A 27,738-nucleotide genomic window follows, 5' to 3' on the forward strand; every position below is an offset into this window, starting at 1 on the left:
TCAATTTCGTAGACTAAGGCAAGCCAAAATGAAAGATAACAACATTTGGCTGAGTCGGCTATTTCTGCTTTTTACCACATCACTACAGATATTATTCTAACAAACAATACAAAACAAAAGGCAAGGGTTTCATTGCCAGGTTCTTGTGTTAGTGTTGTCTTATTTACGTATGAAAGTGTTATAATGTCATGAACTTTTCCAAAGCTCAGCCAAACAGCTGTTTTACACACTTAAATATTACAACTTCAGTTTAAACAAGACTCCATCCCAGTACTAAGGATCATTCCTTTGTTCTGGACCAACTTTTTCTGTATCTGTGTCAGACAACTGTTTTTCAGACCTAAATTTTAATCCTAATTGGAACAGGTCTTTATGTAATTGTCCATACTGTATTAGGGTATCACCAACCATCAAACATTGTATTATGGAGTCATTTGTCCACCTAACTAAGTTTACAGGTCACTCACTGTCATGGTTAAGTCAAAAGTAGACATTTTTCATTCACTAATGACAATTGTGAGTGTGTGTAGATGTATACAATGGTTCATAATACTTAGTGCATGGTTCATCATGGATATCTGTATGTATTAACATAGTAATTAAATGTGTGCACAGTCTGGGATGAATTCTAAACATTGCTGCAGGAATAACTAAGAGTGTTTTCACCTAGGAGTGTTTTCAGCATAGGGGTTTTGATTTGACAAGTTGATATTATGTTGATATGAAAGCAGCATGCTTTAGATCTTTAGATGACTGTAACTTATGAAAGCAGCATGCTTTAGATCCTTAGATGACTGTAACTTATGATTAGATATTGTGATGATACATAATCAAACATCTTTCCAAACAAAGCTCAGCTAGATTTATTTGTAAAGAGTTTTGTAATAAGTAAATGTGCATGTCTTGTCTGTAAATAAGGGAAATATGTTTAGCAGAACTGATCAGAAATCAGAGCTGTTAGTAACTTGTCATATTCTATATTACGTTTGCTGTATAATAAAATAGCGCCCTCTTGAGACAGAAAATAAGCAAACCTGATCTGTTTTCAGCTTGCCATTTTAGACATGAAAACATTTGTACAAGAAAATTAAATGAGTTGCATAGTGGTAAAATTTGATGAGTTCTTTTCATATCTCAATAAAAAAAGAATAACATTAAGCTGTGGAAACTAGCTAATCATAACCCAAGCTGCAACAAGACTTTGTGAAGAGAACAGCATATTTGGAATATTGATGTCGTTGTGTTTTGTGTCAGTTAGTGCTTGTATGGCAAGGACATGTCGTATGTGGATCTTTTTTATGAGATGTACATTGAATGCAGTCGACTCAGACATGTACAATAAAAGTAGTTGGACCAAATGGTCTAGTTCAACAACAAGTTACATGTACATACATTACTAGACCACAAAACACTTGTATACTTGGTAGAGCTATATAGCCAGCTTTCACCTTTGTTCTCACTTCAAAGGAAGCATCAAAATCCAAGATTCTGCAAATAATGTCCTTTTCATTTATCTTTTTTGACTTTAGATAAATGTGTTTGTTATTTTAACTTGGTGTGAAAAAGAAAACCAAATATTGAAATACTTCACACTTAGTTATTAATTAGTTTGCAATGGAACATATAATGCCCATGTATTGTTGTATCCTGCTATGTCTGGTTGTATGCATTTTATCATTTCTATCAGCTCTGATGTTTCAAAAATTGTGAGCAATACACCAAATGTGGTTTCATCAACTGAACCTATTTTTTTCAATTATTAATTACATTTTGATGATGATGATGATGATGATGGCGGTAAAAGCGATGACGACGGCGACGACGACAACGATGTTGATGATGATACTGACATGACAATGACAATGAAATACAGTGATTACAATCAGTACAATGTATTTATACCAGTTTGAGAGTATAAAAGTTGAAGTATTTTCCTTAATTCCTCTGTACTTGGTTTGAAAGAATCAGTATGCTGGTGATTGTCCTCAACTGTATAACCCTGGGCATGTATCAACCATGTGATGATGTGGTCTGTGATACACAGCGCTGCAAGGTATTAGAAGGTTTTGATCATTTCATCTTTGCATTCTTCGCCGTTGAGATGCTTATCAAGATGTGTGCCATGGGAATTTTTGGAAAGAAGTGCTACCTAGCTGAGACTTGGAACAGATTGGATCTCTTCATAGTGTTTGCAGGGTAAGTATTTGATACCCTGGTGAGGTGACTGTTCATCATATCAATGTCCATCTACTTACTCTAATATATTCATATGTATCATACTTTGTTGTGTTTACATCTGTATAACTTCACAACAACTTTGATCGTAAGTCATCTATCTCCTTCATTTCCATGGTAACAATACTATTATCTCTCATGGCAACATAGTGTTGTTAAGTGTTCAGTACCTTCCATGTGAAATTATTCACAGTTCATAAAATCATTATAGATACTTTTATCTCATAACTTTTAACATGGTTATACTGGTCATTTTCACTTGGTCTGTAATTCTTTGATGCTTGCCTTCTGTTTTAAACCTCTAAAACTGGCTTCTATTAACAAGTGTTGTTCATACTAAATAATAGTTTCTGATGAGTTGTTTTCAGGATTAATAAGTGTGAACTTGTAATGTAATAAATAGATTTATATGCTTGTGCAGTTTTACGAGTGTTATTCTTGAAAAATTTATTTTATTTGTTGTTGTTCAGACGGGTGTGAGTGTTTTTTTTAAAGATTGGTGACAGAAACATACCATTATTATTGACCTATACTTCCTCAACACTAGCTAATCAGCTCCCTAGCCATTTTAATTGATCACTAACCTTGTAGCTCACTTGCAGCTCAAGTCACTAGCTAATCAGCTCACTAGCTACTGAACTATGCTGTTTGCATGATACGCGCCTGTTAATGCTATTAGTATTCCTGGTTTAATATTTAATAACAAATTTTTTTGCCTTGTAATAGTTTCTTAAAACAGTATAATGAACCATTTGTATGTGTCCTCCTTCCATGTACCAGTATAGTGTTCTTTCAAGCCCTATCAACCTTAACATATATGTTATGTTTTTTTGCCCAATTTTCTCTCCTGGGCAGATTAGACGTCAGCTTTTTTTCAAACACTGCTTGGTTGCCATGTATGCATGAATTTTCAACTTTTTTTTCACTCTGTAAGGATAAGCTATGTAAAGTTCCATTCAGCTCTAACTTGATGAATGTGTCCAGGGTTTTCAGATAGCTAGCTGTCATAGTATTTCATTCTTCTTCATATCTTGTATGTATACACAAAACCCTTTTTTGGGGGGGCCATATTTTAATCTGACTATAACTGCACTTTGCCATCAGGTTTCAGCACATAGCATGCATGCTTGCATTTCCTTCAATTCTAACCTTCCTGTCACTCCTCCATCTCTTTACATCTTTTCTGTCACACATTTCTGCATTTTATGTTCTTTTTTCTTGTATTATTTGTTGTCCAGTTGCCAACTTTGGTGTTCTTCTCTGTTGCTGCTTTTGAACTGTCAACACAAATTTGATGCATTTCGTTGCTCTTGGTACCTCTTTTACATTTTAATTTATACTGTATTTAATTTCACCATGGTCTCTTTCTAAATAAAAAGACCTCTATGTATCGATGTATAATTTATAACTAATCGTTATTACCACTTTCTTTTTTTCTTTTCAACAACAAAAGCGTTGCTGATTACTCTATCATGTAAGACGTCCCTCCTCATTTATCCCATATAATTGCATACCATTAGTTAGATGCTGCTTACAAGAGCACTGACTTTGAGGGGTGACTGTGTCTCAAAAAAATTGAGGTCCACACAGGCATTATCATGCATCAAAATTAATGCATAACTGATTAACTGTTGTAGCACACAAAACCAAATTGTAGTGTTTGCTTTGTGCTTATATATGCAATGTAGTGTAAACTGTTGGCAAACTGCTATGTACACAAATGTATAATGCTTTAAGAAGCTGTTTGCACACAGAAAGCCAAGTGCGTTGTGTGCACTGAAATTTGTCCATTTATACATACACAAAATGTTGAAATTGCAATGTCTATGTGCTATTCAACTTATATCTCAAAATGCAAGAAATTCTTTGTACAGAAATGTGTGCCCAAAACAACAAATGAAAAAAGTAAGGACTATTCTTCAAAATATGTGGAAAGTAACAATCAGAGGAGTATAAAATGTTTAAAAATTTGATCACAACTACTTCAAAATTTACTGAAAAAGTTAGCTTCAGTGACAGTTTCAAATATGAAAGCTAACACCAAGATCAAGTTCTTTTAATTCTATTCAATTAACTTGCAAGTTAATCATCTTTGCAGTTTGAAATGAGTTCATAGTAAAGGTAGTGTGGTCCTTACTGTACTGACTTTCAACTTGATTTCAATTGCTATATGTGATATTTAATTTCTAACCAAATATTTAGTAGTAGACTGTAGAACTTAAAATAATTCATATCTAATGGTGTGGATGAATTATTATGAAAAATGACACTGGTTTGCTAACACTGTGTTCTTGATAACCTGTACCTTGTCACATTGTATGTTAAAGTGCACAGCATGACCTGAATTGTTTGCCTGGCTTCAACAAATGTAAACTACATGTAAATGTTAGTTTTGTAATCACACAATGAACTTGATGTCATGGTATGCTAGTTCACTTGTAATATCCACAGTTATCTTGGCAGTTAACTTGCATAACTTTGTGTGATCACTCTGTGTGGACCTCAGTGCATGACAAATGAGACAACTGTTACCAATATGGCCCTTCTCTTTACTTTAAATGAAGTCCATCTTAATCTGCCAACTTTGAAAGAAAAATATACCAAAAAATTGGGTTTTTTTTCATTTATTTTATTTTGCACTGTAATTGGAATCAAATATCTGAAAGAACGGTGCATGTTTATTATTCATTTTTTGTCTCTCCTTTCCAGGATTAGAATTGAAGTTTTTTATCTTAATAAAAGTTTGATCAACATATTTTCTAAATAGAATAAGGAACACAGATCAGTTTTCATTCAGGTATTTATAATGTAATCTGATGACAGGCATTGTATTGGAAACTTTTTTTGCACTGTCAAAAACTTGAATGTAGAAACCATGTGATGGACTTCATTGAACTTATGGAGAAGGCCCATAAACAAAAACTAAGGGTGTATGAAATGTAATGAGTTAATAGTGAGGACGAGGGCATACTCATAAATTCAATGAAGTGCCATTCCATGTGACTTACACCAACCAGCAGAATTCCCAAGAGAAAAGCCTCGTCATATAATAAGGACACAGTAATAAAACAAAGACAAATACATATATTCATTTGCCCATTTGTGTAAAATAAATTAATATTTACTTAGTACTGTTTAATGGCAAATTTGCAGCTGTATTGTATATGTCTTGTTGTGTAGACAAAGTTGACACAGACTCATTTCATATGCTGCAGTTTGATGCTATATACACTCCTTCAGTTGAAAGTGTTTATAATATATGGAATTGCGATTACAAATCATACAATACTTAAAATACTGCATAACAAATCATGTACCTGGCCTGATATTTTTGAATAAACATATCAAATTTGATGTGTGTGAACCAACCGAATTTGAACAAGTAAGGCACTTCTCACTGCTGATCTGACCAGGATGTAATACAGTATATATATTTCACCAAGCTGCTATGATGAACACATTCAATTTGTCATATCATTGAGCATTTCATGGAGTTTATGATTCTGCCCTATCATTCAAACAAATGAATTATAAATTAAATGTTGTATTTAGGGCTTGAAAGAACCAAATGTTGTCTATTTTAAGTTTACAATTCACTGGCAAATAGTGTGATTATGATCTTACAAACTGCCCGCATTTGGTCAATTTTGAAAACTGGAAATTAAGATCTGTTTGCTGTGAACTGTACATTTCATGTCCAATTTGTGTGTGGACAAGGTGTAGTGGGTACATATAAAAATGGAAAATGAAAACAACAAGCAGTTTATAATCTTTATGTGTATCTATAAATTAGCATATCCAGGAAGGTGGATGCTTGGTTAAATAACTAAATTAAATGTTTTGCCATGTGATTTGCCAACTTTGAACTGACAGTTTCAGTTGTTGGAGGTACATCTTTATGAATGTGTACATGTATAAAGTGTCACGATCCACATAGAAAGGTTGTGCATGCATGTGTAAACGATTGGAAGGGTGTAAATACATCTGTATACAAATCTGAAAGTTGTCAGTTTTCATCATTTTGTCTCAAAGCAGACAGTGCATGGACCAGAATGAATTCACTATCTGCAATGAAAATGTCTTTTTAAGTTTCAGGAAATTATAAGAAAGTAGAATCCAAAATCTTCTTATGTAATTGCTGCCAATTTGACTGACTACAACCACATCTCCATAAGTTGTGTTAAAGTACTGTGACTGAAGAAAACCCCTTCAGACTTTCAAAAGTATCATAAAACTTCTTGATCAAATCACATCTCCTCAAACTGTGTCATATTGTCTGTAGCAAATGTTTCACTAATCATGTTCATGATAGAAAAAAAGAAAATAATTTTGTCAGCTGTTCACCAGATCATTTCTCCTGATCATACATATTTGATTGGTGTCATAATGAATTTTCACATATAGAAATTATTATCAAATTAAAAGTGCTGCTTTTCCAGATGGGCCAAGTGAACAGGATACTTATACATCAAAATGCACAGATTCAAGTGTTGTCCCAGGTAGGCTACTCTGAGTAGAAAGTTGTGTAGAATCAACTAATTTCTTCTTGTTTTACTTTTCAGGGCATTAGAATATAGCTTAAATATGGAAAATGTTAGTCTATCAGCAATCAGAACTGTTAGGGTTTTGAGACCACTAAGGGCCATCAACAGGATACCAAGTAAGTACATTGAAACAATCAAACATTTCTGTCATGAACATTATGTAGCATGTCAAAGGTTTTCTTGGTACATGTCTGTAACAGTATTTTACTTCATACACGAGGGTTGAAATAGAACTGTTACAAAAAGATTCCCTTTTTCTCACCCACATTTAGCCTCATACATGCAATGAAGATACCGCTCATACAGTAAAATTATGGTGTATAAACATTTTTTTTTATTTCTGGATTAACTATACAGTTGTGCTGCAACTCTATTGTCGCTATTTTTGTCAAATGCAACATTACTGCATATCACATTTTAGATTTATGGAAATAAATCTGAAATTATCCAGTGGATTGTGTTTTGAAGCTGCCCAGACTCTAAGTGAATCAACTATTGGGACATATGAACATACTTTGTTTTCTATATGTATGTGGCTATATCCACCATTTTGTGTGAAATAGATACTAATAATATAAATTCACTTTAGTCAAGTTTCTGTGTTGTCATCGCCAACTATTTTACTAAACCATCCAAACTGTATTATCACATCAACCATTGCAATCCATCAAAATTTATAGATATAAGTTGAGTGAACTGATTTGCCTACATTGAAAGTATGTAGTGTTATGCATTGTCCAATACAGTTGAACTAGTGAATCGAAAATGATGACTACCCAGCAAATCTGTGAGTTAAATTTCATCAGGCAACTCATTATCAGACTTTAACCTATGTAGTTCTGGATTTGTTTCCTGCTAATACCAATATCAAATGAAAAGTACTGAACCATGTTGACTTTTGACCTGATGTGGCCTTTGACCTTTATTAGCTATAGGAGTAAGTTTATATCTGACCTTTGACCATTGTCCATCCATCCGTCCCTCCATCAACTTTATGTATTTCAATCTTCTTCTCCAAAACTAATGGGCCTATTGAGCTGAAATTTAGTGTGAAAGTGTCTTGAAATACCCAGAGCTGAATTTGTTAAAGAGAATGTGGTCTGTTCATAAATATGCAAATTAGGTATACAAATATAAATTTTTGTAAAAATGCTTCAAAAATCTTACTCTCCAAAACTACTGGGCCAATTGAATTGAAATTTGCTGTGTGGGTGTCTTGGGATAAACAGATATAAGTTTGTTGAAGACAAATTGACTGGAACATTAATATGCAAATTAGGTCTAAAAATAGAAGTTTGGGTAAAAATGCTTCAAAACTCTTCTCCAAAACTACTGGGCCAATTGAGTTCAAATTTCTTGTGTAGGTCTCATTTGATGAGAAGATATAAGTTTGTTCAAGACAGGTTGATTGGGTCATTGCTCTGTAAATTAGGTGTAAAAATAGAGTTTTTGGTAAAAATGCTTTAAAATCTTCTCCAAAACTAATGAGCCAATTGAGTTTAAATTTGTTGTGAAGGTGTTTTGGGATGATCAGATATAAATTTGTTCAGGACGAATTGATTGGGTTATTAAGGTACAAAATTAGTGGTAAAAAATAGAATTTTTGTGAAATGTGTTCTATAGTGTGTGTAAGTCATCATATGAAACCGCTATCCACTTTATTACTTTGCTAAAACAAACTGCATAGTAGAAGAGCTGAACAGCAGAACCACTTCTATACATATTACAAAAAAACAACAACAACAAAACAAAAAAAACCAGCAGAGCTATTCTGACTGATAGGTCTCTTGTTAATCTTGCATATTATTTATTTTTTAATCACAAATTTTAATAGTATACTTACGGGTCTCTACTTTATTTAAGTCTTAAGAGTGTAAATATGGTCAAGGGTATGAAATTCTTTGATATCAATTTTGTATGATATATGATTTAATAGGGGCAGAAGACTATGATACTAATTCGAGAAGAATTGTCAGACTGATGGATTGGAAACATTAGTTAGACTAAAACTAGGCCAGGTCAGGCTACTTGTCAAGATAGTGGTTGTCTTTTAAAGCAGTGGTTATATAGTTTGATAATAAACTTTGACTACTGGAATTTCCTCTTGAATTCCCTTCCTGTGTGTAGACTTAAGATTTGACTAACGCTTCAGTAAACAAAGACTGTCAAAATAAATGTTTGCTAGTGTGTTTAAATACTAGACACCATCATGATCTATAGTGGTACTCTTAAGTTAGATTAATATATAGGATGTCTAAGGTTGTCAAAGGATTCAACATAAATATTAGGGGCCAAAGGAAAATATTTCTGCCCTGGATTTGTTTTCATTGAGTAAATGTCTTTTTATAATATATGTCACGCTATGTTGTGATGTCATCTATTTAGTCCCCGCCGGACGAAGTCCGGATGGTGACTTATGGATTGGGTTCCATCTGTCTGTGCATCCGTCTGTCCGTCCGTCCGCAGCCGTTTCTTGGAGATGCCTGGACCGATTGTTTTCAAACTTGGTACAGGGGCAACATACTATGGCATACATATGCACGTCAATTTTTTTTATGATACGATCCAATATGGCCGCCTAGCAGCCATTTTGTTTGCGAAGTTTGCAAAGTTGCTATTAGGACAGTGTTCTATGATATACATGTGCATATCCATTGGCATTGGCCTGGCAGCCATTTTGTTGCGAATTTTCCCTGTCCAAAGCCATAACTCAGACATGCTTGAACAGATCTCATTCAAAGTTGGTATTAGGACAGTGTTCTATGACATACATGTACATATTCATTGTTGTCGTGATACAATCCAATATGGCTGCCTGGCAGCCATTTTGTTTGTGAATTTTCCATGTCCAAAGCCATAACTCAGACATGCTTTAACAGATCTCATTCAAAGTTGGTATTAGCACAGTGTTCTATGACATAAATGTGCATATCCATTTCCGTCGTGATACAATCCGATATGGCTGCATGGCAGCCATTTTGTTGGCACAGTTTTCATGTCCAAAGCCATAACTCAGACATGCTTGAACAGGTCCCCCCCTGTACCCGACCTAACCTTTATTGTTAGTCCCTGCGGACGAAGTCTGGAACGGGGACTTATGGATTGGGTTCCGTCTGTCCGTCCGTCCGTCCGTCCGTCCGTCCGTCCGTCTGTCCGTCCGTCCGTCCGCAGCTGTTTCTTGGAGATGCCTGGACCGATTTTTTTCAAACTTGGTACAGGGGCAACATACTATGGCATACATATGCACGTCAATTTGTTTTATGATACGATCCAATATGGCCGCCTAGCAACCATTTTGTTTGCAAATTTTCCCTGTCTAAAGCCATAACTCAGACATGCTTTAACAGATCTCATTCAAAGTTGATATTAGGACAGTGTTCTATGACATGCATGTGCATATCCATTTTCATTGTGATACGATCCAATATGGCTGCCTGGTAGCCATTTTGTTTGGGAATTTTCATGACCAAAGCCATAACTCAGACATGCTTGAACAGATCTCATTCAAAGTTGGTATTAGGACAGTGTTCTATGACATACATGTGTATATCCATTTTCGTCGTGATACGATCCAATATGGCTGCCTGCCAGCCATTTTGTTTGTGAATTTTCATGACCAAAGCCATAACTCAGACATGCTTAAACAGATCTCATTCAAAGTTGGTATTAGGACAGTGTTCTATGACATACATGTGCATATCCATTTTCGTTGTGATACGATCCAATATGGCTGCCTGGCAGCCATTTTGTTTGCGAATTCTCATGTCCAAAGCCATAACTCAGACATGCTTGAACAGATCTCATTTAAAGTTGGTATTAGGACAGTGTTCTATGACATACATGTGCATATCCATTTTCGTCGTGATACGATCCAATATGGCTGCCTGGCAGCCATTTTGTTTGTGAATTTTCCATGTCCAAAGCCATAACTCAGACTCCATTTTCATCATGATATGATCCCCCATACCCAACCAATCCTTTATTGCTGGAGGCATATTCCATGTCCAACAAGCACACACAACATATCTAAGTCTGTTTGTTTTAGGTTAATTCCTTAAAACCCAATTATAGCGGGGACTATGTCATTATCAATGACTTGTTGAATGGTTTATTCCATGACATCATCTTGAAGAGTAGGCATGTCCCATGTCCAACGAGGAGACACAACATGAGTAGGCATGTTCCATGTCCAATGAGCAGACATAACATATCTCAGTCTGTTTGATTTAGGTTCACAAGTGTTGTTACAGTGTAATGTATTGAATGCAGTGTGATGTATTGTTATGTCATGTAATGTATTGAATGCAATGTGATATATTGTTATGCAGTGTAATGTATTGTATGCAATGTTATGTATTGTTATGTCATGTAATGTATTGTATGCAATGTTATGTATTGTTATGCAGTGTAATGTATTGTATGCAGTGTGATGTATTGTTATGCAGTGTGATGTATTGTATGCAGTGTAATGTATTGTATGCAATGTTATGTATTGTTATGCAGTGTAATGTATTGTATGCAGTGTGATGTATTGTTATGCAGTGTAATGTATTGTTATGTCGTGTAATGTATTGTATGAAATGTTATGTATTGTTATGCAGTGTAATGTATTGAATGCAATGTGATGTATTGTTATACAGTGTAATGTATTGTATGCAATGTGATGTATTGTTATGCAGTGTAATGTATTGAATGCAATGTGATGTATTGTTGTACAGTGTAATGTATTGTATGCAATGTGATATATTGTTATGCAGTGTAATGTATTGTATGCAATGTTATGTATTGTTATGTCGTGTAATGTATTGTATGCAATGTGATATATTGTTATGCAGTGTAATGTATTGTATGCAATGTTATGTATTGTTATGTCGTGTAATGTATTGTATGCAATGTGATATATTGTTATGTCGTGTAATGTATTGTATGCAATGTTATGTATTGTTATGCAGTGTAATGTATTGAATGCAGTGTGATGTATTGTTATGCAGTGTAATGTATTGTAATGCATTATGATGCAATGTAGTGTAATGAAATGTGATGTCCAGTGATGTAATCTTAGTATTTTGTTGTTGAATAAGGTAAAATTAATAAAATGTTCAAACAGCCATCAATAAAAAGTAAAGAAATGAAAAGGAATCGATAAATTATCAACCTAGTAAGCCAACATACGAATTTAACTTTCCTTTGTATACTCACTAACTGGAAATAACTTAATTAGCATATTACAAATAAAGGAACCATTCCTATATATAGAAATTTAGGTTTTGAATTTCAGAACTAACAGATTATCCTGATGAAAGCCACTAGCCTTGAATTCTAAGACAACTCTTCTTAGAGGCTTGTTTGTAGTTTAACTGTACAGACAGCCCTGAAAGGCTTGTTTATAGTTTGACTGTACAGACAGCACTGAAAGGCTTGTTTGTAGTTTGACTGTACAGACAGCCCTGAAAGGCTTGTTTATAGTTTGACTGTACAGACAGCCCTGAAAGGCTTGTTTATAGTTTGACTGTACAGACAGCCCTGAAAGGCTTGTTTGTAGTTTGACTGTACAGACAGCCCCGAAAGGCTTGTTTGTAGTTTGACTGTACAGACAGCCCTGAAAGGCTTGTTTGTAGTTTGACTGTACAGACAGCCCTGAAAGGCTTGTTTATAGTTTGACTGTACAGACAGCCCCGAAAGGCTTGTTTGTAGTTTGACTGTACAGACAGCCCCGAAAGGCTTGCTTATAGTTTGACTGTACAGACAGCCCTGAAAGGCTTGTTTATAGTTTGACTGTACAGACAGCCCTGAAAGGCTTGTTTATAGTTTGACTGTACAGACAGCCCTGAAAGGCTTGTTTGTAGTTTGACTGTACAGACAGCCCTGAAAGGCTTGTTTGTAGTTTGACTGTACAGACAGCCCTGAAAGGCTTGTTTATAGTTTGACTGTACAGACAGCCCTGAAAGGCTTGCTTGTAGTTTGACTGTACAGACAGCCCTGAAAGGATTGCTTATAGTTTGACTGTACAGACAGCCCTGACAGACTTGTTTATAGTTTGACTGTACAGACAGCCCTGAAAGGCTTGTTTGTAGTTTGACTGTACAGACAGCCCTGAAAGGCTTGCTTATAGTTTGACTGTACAGACAGCCCTGAAAGGCTTGCTTATAGTTTGACTGTACAGACAGCCCTGAAAGGCTTGCTTATAGTTTGACTGTACAGACAGCCCTGAAAGGCTTGTTTATAGTTTGACTGTACAGACAGCCCTGAAAGGCTTGTTTATAGTTTGACTGTACAGACAGCCCTGAAAGGCTTGTTTGTAGTTTGACTGTAAGACAGCCCTGAAAGGCTTGTTTGTAGTTTGACTGTACAGACAGCCATGAAAGGCTTGCTTATAGTTTGACTGTACAGACAGCCCTGAAAGGCTTGTTTGTAGTTTGACTGTACAGACAGCCCTGAAAGGCTTGCTTGTAGTTTGACTGTACAGACAGCCCTGAAAGGCTTGTTTGTAGTTTGACTGTACAGACAGCCCTGAAAGGCTTGTTTGTAGTTTGACTGTACAGACAGCCCTGAAAGGCTTGCTTGTAGTTTGACTGTACAGACAGCCCTGAAAGGCTTGTTTATAGTTTGACTGTACAGACAGCACTGAAAGGCTTGCTTATAGTTTGACTGTACAGACAGCCCCGAAAGGCTTGTTTATAGTTTGACTGTACAGACAGCCCTGAAAGGCTTGCTTATAGTTTGACTGTACAGACAGCCCTGAAAGGCTTGTTTGTAGTTTGACTGTACAGACAGCCCTGAAAGGCTTGCTTGTAGTTTGACTGTACAGACAGCCCTGAAAGGCTTGTTTGTAGTTTGACTGTACAGACAGCCCTGAAAGGCTTGCTTATAGTTTGACTGTACAGACAGCCCTGAAAGGCTTGCTTATAGTTTGACTGTACAGACAGCCCTGAAAGGCTTGTTTGTAGTTTGACTGTACAGACAGCCCTGACAGACTTGCTTATAGTTTGACTGTACAGACAGCCCTGAAAGGCTTGTTTGTAGTTTGACTGTACAGACAGCCCTGAAAGGCTTGCTTATAGTTTGACTGTACAGACAGCCCTGAAAGACTTGCTTATAGTTTGACTGTACAGACAGCCCTGAAAGGCTTGTTTGTAGTTTGACTGTACAGACAGCACTGAAAGGCTTGCTTATAGTTTGACTGTACAGACAGCCATGAAAGGCTTGTTTGTAGTTTGACTGTACAGACAGCCCTGGAAGGCTTGCTTATAGTTTGATTGTACAGACAGCCCTGAAAGGCTTGTTTATAGTTTGACTGTACAGACAGCCCTGACAGACTTGTTTGTAGTTTGACTGTACAGACAGCTCTGAAAGGCTTGTTTGTAGTTTGACTGTACAGACAGCCCTGAAAGGCTTGTTTGTAGTTTGACTGTAAGACAGCCCTGAAAGGCTTGTTTGTAGTTTGACTGTAAGACAGCACTGAAAGGCTTGTTTGTAGTTTGACTGTACAGACAGCCCTGAAAGGCTTGCTTATAGTTTGACTGTACAGACAGCCCTGAAAGGCTTGCTTATAGTTTGACTGTACAGACAGCCCTGAAAGGCTTGCTTATAGTTTAACTGTACAGACAGCCCTGAAAGGCTTGCTTATAGTTTGACTGTACAGACAGCCCTGAAAGGCTTGCTTATAGTTTGACTGTACAGACAGCCCTGAAAGGCTTGTTTGTAGTTTGACTGTACAGACAGCCCTGAAAGGCTTGCTTATAGTTTGACTGTACAGACAGCCCTGAAAGACTTGCTTATAGTTTGACTGTACAGACAGCCCTGAAAGGCTTGTTTGTAGTTTGACTGTACAGACAGCACTGAAAGGCTTGCTTATAGTTTGACTGTACAAACAGCCACGAAAGGCTTGTTTGTAGTTTGACTGTACAGACAGCCCTGGAAGGCTTGCTTATAGTTTGATTGTACAGACAGCCCTGAAAGGCTTGTTTATAGTTTGACTGTACAGACAGCCCTGACAGACTTGTTTGTAGTTTGACTGTACAGACAGCCCTGAAAGGCTTGTTTGTAGTTTGACTGTACAGACAGCCCTGAAAGGCTTGTTTGTAGTTTGACTGTAAGACAGCCCTGAAAGGCTTGTTTGTAGTTTGACTGTAAGACAGCACTGAAAGGCTTGTTTGTAGTTTGACTGTACAGACAGCCCTGAAAGGCTTGCTTATAGTTTGACTGTACAGACAGCCCTGAAAGGCTTGCTTATAGTTTGACTGTACAGACAGCCCTGAAAGGCTTGCTTATAGTTTGACTGTACAGACAGCCCTGAAAGGCTTGCTTATAGTTTGACTGTACAGACAGCCCTGAAAGGCTTGCTTATAGTTTGACTGTACAGACAGCCCTGAAAGGCTTGCTTATAGTTTGACTGTACAGACAGCCCTGAAAGGCTTGCTTATAGTTTGACTGTACAGACAGCCCTGAAAGGCTTGTTTGTAGTTTGACTGTACAGACAGCCCTGAAAGGCTTGCTTATAGTTTGACTGTACAGACAGCCCTGAAAGGCTTGTTTGTAGTTTGACTGTACAGACAGCCCTGACAGACTTGTTTGTAGTTTGACTGTACAGACAGCCCTGACAGACTTGTTTGTAGTTTGAGCCCTGAAAGGCTTGCTTATAGTTCCACTATACAAACAGCTCTTGCAAACTTCTTTGTAGTGTATGTAGACTGTACAGAAAGACACAGATGTTTGACTAGAGATTTAATGTTGTAAGCAAGAAGCCAGGCTGATATTTAAGATGAAGTTTGTACAGGAATAGCAATTCTACCACTCAGCTTGTATTTGAAAAGCAAAAAGATTACATAGCAAATTACCAGAGGTTCAAGTCAAACTGCCTTTACAGTACAAGTAGGCAATTAAGATGTTTATCTTTATGTTAAAAGGAAAAGTGTCTTGTTGGTAGTCTTGGGTCATGACAGCTTGTTCTTGTATGCGATGTACAAGTATGCCAACTAAAAGGTAGATTTGACCTAGAAATAGGGTCTCCCTATAGGATGACATGCATACATGTGTATTAAGGGTTTTAAATTCTACATCTATGTCAACAATTTTTGGTTTGCGTATAAGTGGTCTAAGTATCACCATGGAAATGTCATGTTTTATATTAAGACAATTATTCATAGCTCCTAGCAGGAATGAGCCATGTTCATCGGTGTCCGTGCATTTGTCAATTACACAACCCTATCTCAGACTCCCAAATCTCAATATCAACCAAACCCGGCACAATGTCCAACATTATAGGTACATACATATGCATGTCACTTAATTTCACTTGACCTTTATGGCAAAATTGTGGTAAAATGCATATTTTTGCCACTTACTTCCAAAAGTTTAATATTTACACATGCCATTCAATTGTGTACCCTTATGTTATTAATTGTGAGTTTCTAGTGAGAGTATGACCTTGACTGCCCTCTTCAAGGTCATATAGTCAAATTGTCAAAGTTTGTCAAACAACTAAAAAAGTTGAATACAGAGAGACTCAAGTGTCTATAGAGCTAAGCGTTCTTTTTATACTTTGACCTTGGTCTCCATCTTCAAGGTCAAATAGCAAATTGCTCTTAGACTCTAACTGTGGAAATTTTGTTGATAGAGACACCATTCAAGTGTCTGTAATGAAAGTAACTTTCAAGTCAAACATTAAGCTTTGACCTTGACTTTCATCTGAAAGGCCAAAATAGAAAAGTTCTCAATAACTTTGGACAAGTGTGAACACCCACATTGTTAGAAGTAAGCTTTCTATTCAGACTGACTTTTTACCTCGACCTTCATCTTCAAGGTCATTTTAAAAATTGCATAATTTCTTCTGAGTCAGAAGTTTTGTTCATAGGTGTACACAGATATTATCAGAAGGTAAGTTTTCACATTAAAGCCACTAACCCATGACCTCGACCTTCATATTGTCCATGTTTTTGAGGTTTTGCCCATATAGTAACAGTTCAAGTGTGTACATCCATACGTAGAGATGAGTATTCTGTTTTAATAGAAACTGACCTTTGGCATTGACTGCCAGTAATAGAAACTGACCTTTGGCATTGACTGCCAGTAATAGAAACTGACCTTTGGCATTGACTGCCAGTAATAGAAACTGACCTTTGGCATTGACTGCCAGTAATAGAAACTGACCTTTGGCATTGACTGCCAGTAATAGAAACTGACCTTTGGCATTGACTGCCAGTAATTTGCTAAATAAACTTGACAATTTTCCATCCAGACAACATTTCTAATATTCCAGATTAACAACCAGAGATAGACATATATCCCAGATTAACAACCAGAGATAGACATATATCCCAGATTAACAACCAGAGATAGACATATATCCCAGATTAACAACCAGAGATAGACATATATCCCAGATTAACAACCAGAGATAGACATATATCCCAGATTAACAACCAGAGATAGACATATATCCCAGATTAACAACCAGAGATAGACATATCCCAGATTAACAACCAGAGATAGACATATATCCCAGATTAACAACCAGAGATAGACATATATCCCAGATTAACAACCAGAGATAGACATATATCCCACCAGTTGATAATTTTAAATACAACCATCCAGTAAATTGTTATTGTGTTTGTTGTATCTTCTAGGTTTGAGGATATTAGTGATGTTACTTCTAGATACTCTACCCATGTTGGGTAACGTTTTGCTACTCTGCTTTTTTGTGTTCTTCATCTTTGGAATCATTGGTGTACAACTTTGGGCTGGCTTGCTGCGTAATAGATGCTTTCTAGAAGTACCAGATAATGTTACTTTAGCACCAGGGTAAGCGATATCATATTGTGATATGTGTATGTATGATAACCCTGAGGTGTTATCATGTGTAATAAGTGTATGTGTTAACCTTGAGGTGTCATCATGTGTGATATGCATGTATATGATAACCCTGAGGTATCATCATGTGTAATATGTGTATGTATGATAACCCTGAGGTGTCATCATATGTTATAAGTGTATGTATGATAACCGTGAGGTGTTATCATAATTATGTGATACATGTATATGTGGTAACCCTGAAGTGTCATCATGTGTGATATGGCAGAGTAATATGTCATACTATGTTATCAAGTGTGGTAATAGTGGAATAGTGTCTTTGAATGTGATAGTAATATTTCTTCCTGATATATGATATGATGTGTCATGTGTGATATATCTTTTGATAGCACAATAGTGTCATAATGTGTGAAGTTGCATAGTAAAATGTCGTCCTTTCACATGATATAAAGTATGATATAGGTCAATTATTGTGTCACAGTGTAATATATGAAACAGTAATTTGTTGTCTGGACGTGATAACAGTGAACCATCATGTGTGATATCATCCAATAGTGTCATCAGTTAGATTAAGCAGAATTTATGAGAACAAGATGACAATGACAAATAGCTTCTTGTCTTGTTCTCATTATGGCACAAGTGATTAAACAACACTTCCAAGACATGTGATTTTGATAACTTTTTTCAACTGACGAATATGACAAATTTAGTATTTACTTAATTCTCTATCATTAATCCCCTCTTCCAAACTAAAACAAAGAAGCTCAAACAGAGTAAAAAAACATGAAAAGGCACAAACAATCAGCAGTCTCACAGTCTAGCCTGGCTATCCAATCTGTACCTGCTTCTTGCATGTGATGCATGTTGTGCCCCGCTCACAGATATTGTAAGAAAAATGATAGTCTTAGAATATTGCAATTTTGTGTCGATTTCTAAACTGAACGCAACCTGTGAATAATGCAACTAGCTTATACAGGTCACCAAGCTATGTGTAATAATGTGTAATAACCCTGAGGTGTCATCATGTGTGATATGTGTGTATGATAACCCTGAGGTGTCATCATGTGTGATATGTGTGTATGATAACCCCGAGGTGTCATCATGTGTGATATGTGTGTATGATAACCCCGAGGTGTCATCATGTGTGATATGTGTGTATGATAACCCTAAGGTGTCTGAATTGGATGTATACAGTGGGTGGAGATGGTCAAGCACAATGATTTATCTGCTGTACCATACATGTAGTACTGTATTACAATTAATGTGGATTTTTAGTAGATCCTGGTGTAATCACACTTACATGTAGTTCTAAACAAGTCAGTTAAAGTATATTTTGAATTACTTCTGGTGAAAATTGATGGTAAACGGGGGGGGGGGGGGTAACTATGACAAAATGTGCTCTCATATTCACTTACGAGAAACTTTCAGATTTCTTGGCAAAAATGGCTTGCTGATGAGAATTGAATGTTTTATGTCTGCATGTGTTGGTGTTGCATGGTACAAAACGATGCCATTGTCATCTTGTTCTCATAGTACAAAACGATGCCATTGTCATCTTGTTGGTGTTGCATGGTACAAAACGATGCCATTGTCATCTTGTTCTCATGGTACAAAACGATGCCATTGTCATCTTGTTCTCATGGTACAAAACGATGCCATTGTCATCTTGTTGGTGTTGCATGGTACAAAACGATGCCATTGTCATCTTGTTGGTGTTGCATGGTACAAAACGATGCCATTGTCATCTTGTTGGTGTTGCATGGTACAAAACGATGCCATTGTCATCTTGTTCTCATGGTACAAAACGATGCCATTGTCATCTTGTTCTCATGGTACAAAACGATGCCATTGTCATCTTGTTCTCATGGTACAAAACGATGCCATTGTCATCTTGTTCTCATGGTACAAAACGATGCCATTGTCATCTTGTTCTCATGGTACAAAACGATGCCATTGTCATCTTGTTCTCATGGTACAAAACGATGCCATTGTCATCTTGTTCTCATGGTACAAAACGATGCCATTGTCATCTTGTTCTCATGGTACAAAACGATGCCATTGTCATCTTGTTCTCATGGTACAAAACGATGCCATTGTCATCTTGTTCTCATGGTACAAAACGATGCCATTGTCATCTTGTTCTCATGGTACAAAACGATGCCATTGTCATCTTGTTCTCATGGTACAAAACGATGCCATTGTCATCTTGTTCTCATGGTATGAAACGATGCCATTGTCATCTTGTTCTCATGGTACAAAACGATGCCATTGTCATCTTGTTCTCATGGTATGAAACGATGCCATTGTCATCTTGTTCTCATGGTACAAAACGATGCCATTGTCATCTTGTTCTCATGGTACAAAACGATGCCATTGTCATCTTGTTCTCATAGTACAAAACGATGCCATTGTCATCTTGTTGGTGTTGCATGGTACAAAACGATGCCATTGTCATCTTGTTCTCATGGTACAAAACGATGCCATTGTCATCTTGTTCTCATGGTACAAAACGATGCCATTGTCATCTTGTTCTCATGGTACAAAACGATGCCATTGTCATCTTGTTCTCATGGTACAAAACGATGCCATTGTCATCTTGTTCTCATAAGCCATGCTTAATCTATTATGTGCAATATGACAAAATATTGATATGTTATATTGATGTGATATGATCTGTAATTATGTGTGATATTATGTGTGATATGATGTGTAATTATGTGTGATATTATGTGTGATATGATGTGTAATTATGTGTGATATGATGTGTGTCATTATGTGTGATATGTGTCATTATGTGTGATATGATGTGTAATTATGTGTGATATGATGTGTCATTATGTGTGATATGTGTCATTATGTGTGATATGATGTGTAATTATGTATGATATGATGTGTAATTATATGTCATATGGCACAGTCATATAATCATCCTGATGTGATATTATGTGTCATATTAGTATTATGGGATATGAAATGTATGTGATATATGCTATACCAGTGTTTAGATTGTGTACCAGATATGGGATGTTATATGGTTTCATTGTTGATCACAATGTGTATGATGATATGCATTAATCCTATCATATTGCGCATGTAATGTGATTTACTATTCTAACATTTTTGATGATATTTTAACAAATCAATTTTTATCTTATTTGTTGCATTTTAAACAGGTGGGAGTTGCCGGAATATTACAAACCTTCTGAAGCACTAGAACATGAGTGGATTTGTAGTTTACCAAATGACAGTGGCATGCTTCGATGCGGTGATTCATCATTGCAAAGAATCCCTTACGTTTTAGGAAACACAATATGCAATGAAACTATTAGACCTTATATAAACTATACCTACCCTGGTACTAATGTGTCCTCCTGTATCAATTGGAACTTGTATTATACCGAATGCAGGAGGAGTCAGTACAATCCTTTCATGGGTGCAATCAACTTTGATAATATTTTATATGCCTGGGTGGCTATTTTTCAGGTGCGTAGCATAACTTTGATAATATTTTATATGCCTGGGTGGCCACTTTTCAGGTGCGTAGCATAACTTTGATAATATTATATTATATGATTTGGTCACCATTTTAGAGATACGTAGTTTAACTTGCTGGTATTTTGTAAGCCTGGTTGGCCATTTTTACTTTGATGATGTTTTTTATGACTTGGTGGCCATATTTCAAGTGCATATCAGACAACTGAGCATTTAGTACATCAAGTTTTTCAGTTGTTTTGAGATCAATGTATGTACTTATTTTGAAATTGATGCCGACTTGAAATAAAATATATAATATAGTGTGTGTGCCATATTGCCATCACACTTGAAATCAAGAATTCAGAATCAAAATTTAAAAAAACACTAATTTAACAAAAATTCTGTTATTTTACAAACAAATTGAAAAGAAACAAAAACATCTTGTACATACTTTGAGTATCAGCAATGAAATCAAAAACAACTTGTAGGGAATAGTTAGAGTGGTATCTCAGTATGTTTGTACTATTTATACACAAACAACATTTCAGCCATAGTAAGAATGATTTTCAAATTTTCAGATTTGCAATATCATTGTCAAATATCATATTTCATATCTTTTCATGAAAATGATAGTCTTCTTCTGTTGGCTGTGCTTCTCTTTTATATCTCTCGCTAACTTCAATAAATTGACTTTACTGCACATTTTGTATTATTTATCTTTTCTCATACAAATTGCTACATTTTTCTTTCATATCTGTACCATCTATCTTATTCTTCCTTCTCTCCTCTCCTTCTTTCATCTTTTTGCTCCATTATCACTTTGACTTTACAGGTTATAAGTTTAGAAAGCTGGGTAGAGATGATGTATTACCTTCAAGATACCCACTCATTTTGGGGTTGGGTTTATTTTGTTACACTTATTGTAGTAAGTACAGAAATCAATCTATCTCTGCTGACTCGTCTGTCCACCCGTCTGTCTGTCTTTTTTGTCAACTATCTGTGCACGCAGCACCCCCTTAATTGCGCCTGTTCTTTGTAAACTGTAAGAGTTTCTGCATGTGTTGCATGTTTTGTCCAGTGACCACTAAAGTTTGTTCCCCTTTCCAGGTGATATCGCTAGAAGGATGGGTCAATATAATGTATTTTTTACAAGACGTCAATTCTTTTTGGATATGGCTATATTTTGTCTTTTTGATAGTTGTAAGTATTGTGAAATATTAATGTGCTTTGTGTTGGGAGTTCTACCCATATCAATGGGGAAATATATACCCTAATGTAATAATAAATGATAATACAGCAACTGTGTGAACCAAAGCAACCCTATGTGTATCTAACTCAATTAACATATAAAGTGTGATGACCTCATGTCCTGCAAACTATGCAAATTATTATGCAAATAATATACTTAGTATGCGTGTGACTCAATGACAGTTTTTGCTTACATAATCAGTACTAACTCCATTAATGTGGTTGCTTCCTACTCCAAATGATCTATTTAAGGTGAATGATTAAAGGTGGTAGGGAAATCTAGTCATTTTGATGTGGATTTTGTATGTTTTTAAGAACTTACTTTAGTATTTATATTTCATAAATTTGACTTTATGACAAGATATCATGAATTTGAGACATTTCTTGATATATGTTGTTCTTGCAAGGTAAGTTGAATTAATCAAAAATAGTAGTGTCTGGAAAAAATGCAGTGCATGTATTGTTGGAAATGTTGATGTGAACATAGCTAACCTTTTTCTTTTTTTTTGTTTGCAATCCCTTCCTTTCATTCTACAGATTGGTGCCTTTTTCATGATCAATTTATGTTTAGTTGTCATAGCGACGCAATTCTCAGAGACTAAACAAAGAGAAAGTAAACTTATGAAAGAACAGAGGAGGAAAATACAAAATTCTACAAGTACTTTAACAAGTTCATCAGATCCTGGAGGATGCTATGATGAAATCCTTAAACTAATTGGCCATCTTCTACGAAGGGCAAGGAGACATTTTTTTCGGCAGTTAAAAAGAGTTCGTGGAAGGCGGCAGAGAAAAGTTACACCTGCAATATCATTACGTAAGAAAAGACGGAGATCAAAATCAGTGCATTTACATCATCATCATTATCATCATCACCATCACTATCACTATGGAAATGGCAGCCCAAGAGCACCAAGAGCAAGTCCTGAAATCAGTGATATAGGATCATCACCAACAAGACCTAACAGACTTATGTTACCATCTACAAACAATAGTTTGAACCCAAGCAGGGAATCACTTCACTCCATCACATACTGCACAGAAGCAGTGTCCAAAATTGATTCAGTGATTCCCAAATCACCACATCGGGCTTCCCCTCATGCAATAGTTACAACAACAGCAACAATATCAATCCACCGGGCGTCGTCCATTAATTACCCAACAACTAGCTCCAAGGATACCAATGACTCACTGGCTATTGCTAAGATAAAAGCTGATGCCACTTTGAATAATCTAAGTGATCTGTCACCTAACAGACTGGCTGATAAACTCTTGGACTCTTGTAATGGTGGCAATACAGTACTCAATCGATATGAAAAATTACCTCCTATAGAGAAATCAAGAACCAACAATACAGAACAGGAAAGAGGTGAGAGATTAATTCACAGAGTAGATGACTAATGGGTATCTTATGTTCCTGTCTTCAAACTTACAAATCTGACCTCATATACCCTTTGACCTTTGACTTCCATTTGTGGAATTCTTTTCCATAAGGAGTGAAGTGAAAGAACACATTAGTAAGAAATGATAGGAAATGGTGCTTAGATATGTTGCAAAGTAGAATTTCAAATGTGCCCTGCTGAGAGTATTTTTAGGTAGACTAAAATGTGAACATATTTTTTTTTGTCTTTTCTGAATTTTTTTCCACACGCTAAATAGGAGATGGTACTATAAAAAATATTGTCAGTGCTGGAACCATTTTTAATGAAAGCAAAGGGTTAAGGGTTAAATCCAAAATAGATTACCAACATAGGGCAATTTGAGAACCTTGTGTGGTTTTTTGTACAAAAATGTTCTTTGTCGTAGTTTACACTAAGATGTAGGTGAACTCAGGTTTTGGCAAAAATGTGAACATTATAAGAAGTAGAAGAAGACAGGTAAATATCCTGAAACAAGTGTGAGTTTATTTCATGTGTACATCTGTTGTGGGAGTAATGTATTATAGAAATTGAAATATCTGTCACAAGTTTTGTATCTCATCAAAGACTTGATACTGTCTGTGTAAACTGAAAGAAATGATTCTCAAATAATTTTCATTTAAAATATTTTCAGATCTTAGGAGTCCAGCTCACACACCAATTGGTCCAAGGTTATCCGCACCAACACCATCAAGGACACCTTCACCACGTCCGTCCCGCTACTCACATTCCCCTTGTCCTTCCCTTCATGAACAATGTCATGTACATACGGCAACATGTCCAGTACATACGACATGCCCTGCTCACCGATCATGTGCACATTGCCATGATTGCACAGACGGCCAGTTGAATGAATACGATTGGACAGATTCAGATTCAGACAGTGATTCTGAATCTGATTCTGAATATGACTGGAGTAAGGATGATGTAGACATACCTCAACAATCAGATGGTTGTTTTCGGCGATTTCGGAGATTTCTACGAAAGATTGTTGACAGCAAGCATTTCATGAGAGGCATTTTAGGTGCAATTTTAGTCAATACACTTAGCATGGGTATTGAATTTCATAATCAGGTGAGTGTTTCATTGATAGTATCAGATATATGGTGTGCATGCATGCACACACGCGTGTACATGTGTGTGTGCATGCATGCATGTGCAAGCATGTTTCAGATTGATTGTTTATTCCCCAACTGATATCAAGTGTATTGTGAAAAGCATCTCAGATACTTTGTTCAGAATTTCCTGTTGATTTGATTTTCAAGACAGGAAAAAAGCAATCAATAAAGATTATAATAAAGTAGTTGTATACATGTGGTGTCAGAACACCCCTTGTTTTAATGTACCTGTCCATTTCTGTTGTTTCTGGTAGACACCACAAGATATCTCAGGGGGTTGCAGGATCGAACAAATTAATAAGGTAGAATATTGGAAAGAAGAATGCAGTAATTTGTTTATTAAGTTCAAATGTTTGTACAGAAATTTCTTGATAGACGTCTGACTTATGTTGTGAAAGTCATTCATGCTGAACTCAAAATTATGAACGAGTGTATTCTACCTTTATCATTGGTTTGATTCAAAATGGCTGCCAAACGGGAGATTGAAGACAGGAGATTGAAGGCTGGATGATATTGCCATATCAATAGGTCTTTGTAGTATTTCTGTAATTTTGCATGGGACGAAGTACAAGTTTCTTATTTTGTGAAGTTTTGAATATTGGCATGAAAATTATTCTAGAGGTCAGCCGTAACTGTAGAAGTTGTCATTCTAATGTTGTCATTCTAATGAAGATTGTCAATCAGGACTGGTCAAAGTTCACTGGTAAAAACTTCAAACTACTATATCCTAAATGTATTTTGTTCCTATTTAGACCAAGTCTGGGCAAGGGCACGAGGCAACAATTCTTGTGTATATACACAGTGACAAAAAACAGCATGAAGATGATACAAGTAATTGCCAAAGATATCATAAGTTCTGCCCTGGTACCGTGATACATGATAAATATCTGTAGAATGGCCGGGTACAAAGGTGTAAGGAGACTCCTATATCATGGCTTTTACATCAATGGCATGGAGAAATACAATCTGTTTAGTGTTTTCTGACTCAAAACTTAAGATATAATTTGAATGCACAAATGTCCTGAGTAAAAATTATGCTTTGGAAAACTTTGATTTGGCTTAACGCACACAGGTATTTGTAAATTTAGACAGTCAATATAAGGCTGCTACATTTTATTCTTCTTTCAAATGTATATTTTGAGGAAACACAGATATGACGACTACTTTTTATTGATTATTTTTACGAAATTGTATGAAAATAATTTACACCAGAATCAACTGTATCTTCAAGCCAGCTTACACTCTTTGGCAGTAAATCTTGATTGAAGCAAGATATTACAAATTGTGTTTTGTTTATTTCCCTTGCAAAAGACACAATGTTGTGGAGCTTCATCTCAAATAATGTGCTGTTTTGGCAATCTGATGTAATGCCCCATAAACTCCACAATGCACTGTAACATGCTGAACACATATCTCACCACAAGAGGGCAGCAGATGATAACAGATAAGTGTCCAGAAAAAAATTAAAAACTACTGGGCAGATTGGCCTGAAATTTGGTGGGAATGTTCTTAGAGACATGTTAATTTAGATTTGTACATGACATGATGATTCCATTAGTGATATGCAAATTAGGGCTAAAATGTGTCTTTTTGGTCAAAAATCTTTAATTCCAAAGCTACTGAGCAGATTGGACTGAAATTTGATGGGGATGCATCTGGATGTGCATAGATGAAGAAATATCAAGCATATAATGATCTCATGAGTGATATGCAAATTAGGTGTAACAATGTGAATTTTGGTCCAAAACTTAAATTTCAGAAAGTACTTTGTCAATGAGACTAAAACTTGGTGAGATGTTACAAGAAGTGTTATTCTGCAGATTTTCTGTAAAACATTTTGGCCCTAACAACCATGACCATGTCCATAGCAACAGCCAAATGTTGGTGTATTTCACAAAGATAACAACAGGGATTTTTAGACAAGTGAACAAACATTATAAAAATGTATGCAAATGTACCTAGCAACAAGACCATGCCCATAGCAACAGCCAAATGATCTCCGATGACTGCTTGTTCACATTGTATTTCTGGCTTTAAACAATTATCCAGAATCCTGAATATGTGTAAGCATGTAATAAGCTTATAAAAATATATTGTAACAAATAAAGAAACGAGGAACAAGTATGATGTAAATGTGATTCATACAGATTAAGCTGATTTGGGATCATTTTTGGATTTCACCAGAGTTGTTGCCTCATGCCCCTGTTTATGCTCCTGTTTAGATGTCATACTTTATTTAATTTTGTTAACTTATGCTTTGCATTTGTGTAGCCTGACGAACTTACGATGGTCCTAGATATTAGTAACTTGGTATTTACAAGTTTATTTGCATTGGAAATGGTGTTGAAGATTTTAGCCTATGGTCCTATACCTTACATTAAAAATGGATTTAATGTATTTGATGTGATCATAGTTATATTAAGGTAAGGTGCATCTCAATCATCATCTTGGTTCATACAAATGTTTGTATTTGATGTTCTTCTTCATGCCACACTGTCTGATGTTCCGTGTTGAGTAAAAGTACCTTATAGATGCATACAGCCAGTAATATTTCCTAATGTGGGGTGGTTGGTATATTGTAGTCACTATTTTCTAGCTGACATTAGTTGTGCATACATGTAGTAGTCATTTATTTATGAAAATCTACTTATTATAAACTCCTTACTCATGTTAACCTCATTTTATAAGCAGAAAGGCATACAAGCTTTTCGTATATCACCCGCTTGTATTAGCCTTTATTGAAATACATCTGATTCAACTTCATGATTTTAGGTAGAAGTGCACACTCTTGTGTTCAGTTTTTGTATTTCACACTTTGGATTCTGTCATCATAAATGAAATACCTAATTATAACTCTCTGCTCATTAGTCCCCGTCGGACGAAGTCCGGGAC

The 27,738-nt window shown here is 36.0% G+C and overlaps 1 protein-coding gene across 1 annotated transcript in view; it reads left to right on the forward strand.

The window, feature by feature from the left end:
• LOC144435550 (voltage-dependent T-type calcium channel subunit alpha-1G-like) overlaps positions 1–27,738 on the forward strand; it is a 260,713-nt gene that overhangs the window by 109,384 nt on the left and 123,591 nt on the right. The window contains exons 2-9 of the mRNA XM_078124138.1: positions 1,951–2,196; positions 6,798–6,895; positions 17,408–17,582; positions 20,765–21,074; positions 21,898–21,990; positions 22,851–23,679; positions 24,363–24,802; positions 27,118–27,269. Coding sequence (XP_077980264.1) covers positions 1,951–2,196; positions 6,798–6,895; positions 17,408–17,582; positions 20,765–21,074; positions 21,898–21,990; positions 22,851–23,679; positions 24,363–24,802; positions 27,118–27,269 — 2,343 coding nt within the window. The remainder of the gene's footprint in view (positions 1–1,950; positions 2,197–6,797; positions 6,896–17,407; positions 17,583–20,764; positions 21,075–21,897; positions 21,991–22,850; positions 23,680–24,362; positions 24,803–27,117; positions 27,270–27,738) is intronic.

The sequence above is a fragment of the Glandiceps talaboti genome, chromosome 5 (assembly GCF_964340395.1).
Source record: "Glandiceps talaboti chromosome 5, keGlaTala1.1, whole genome shotgun sequence".
Taxonomy (NCBI): Eukaryota; Metazoa; Hemichordata; class Enteropneusta; family Spengelidae; genus Glandiceps; species Glandiceps talaboti.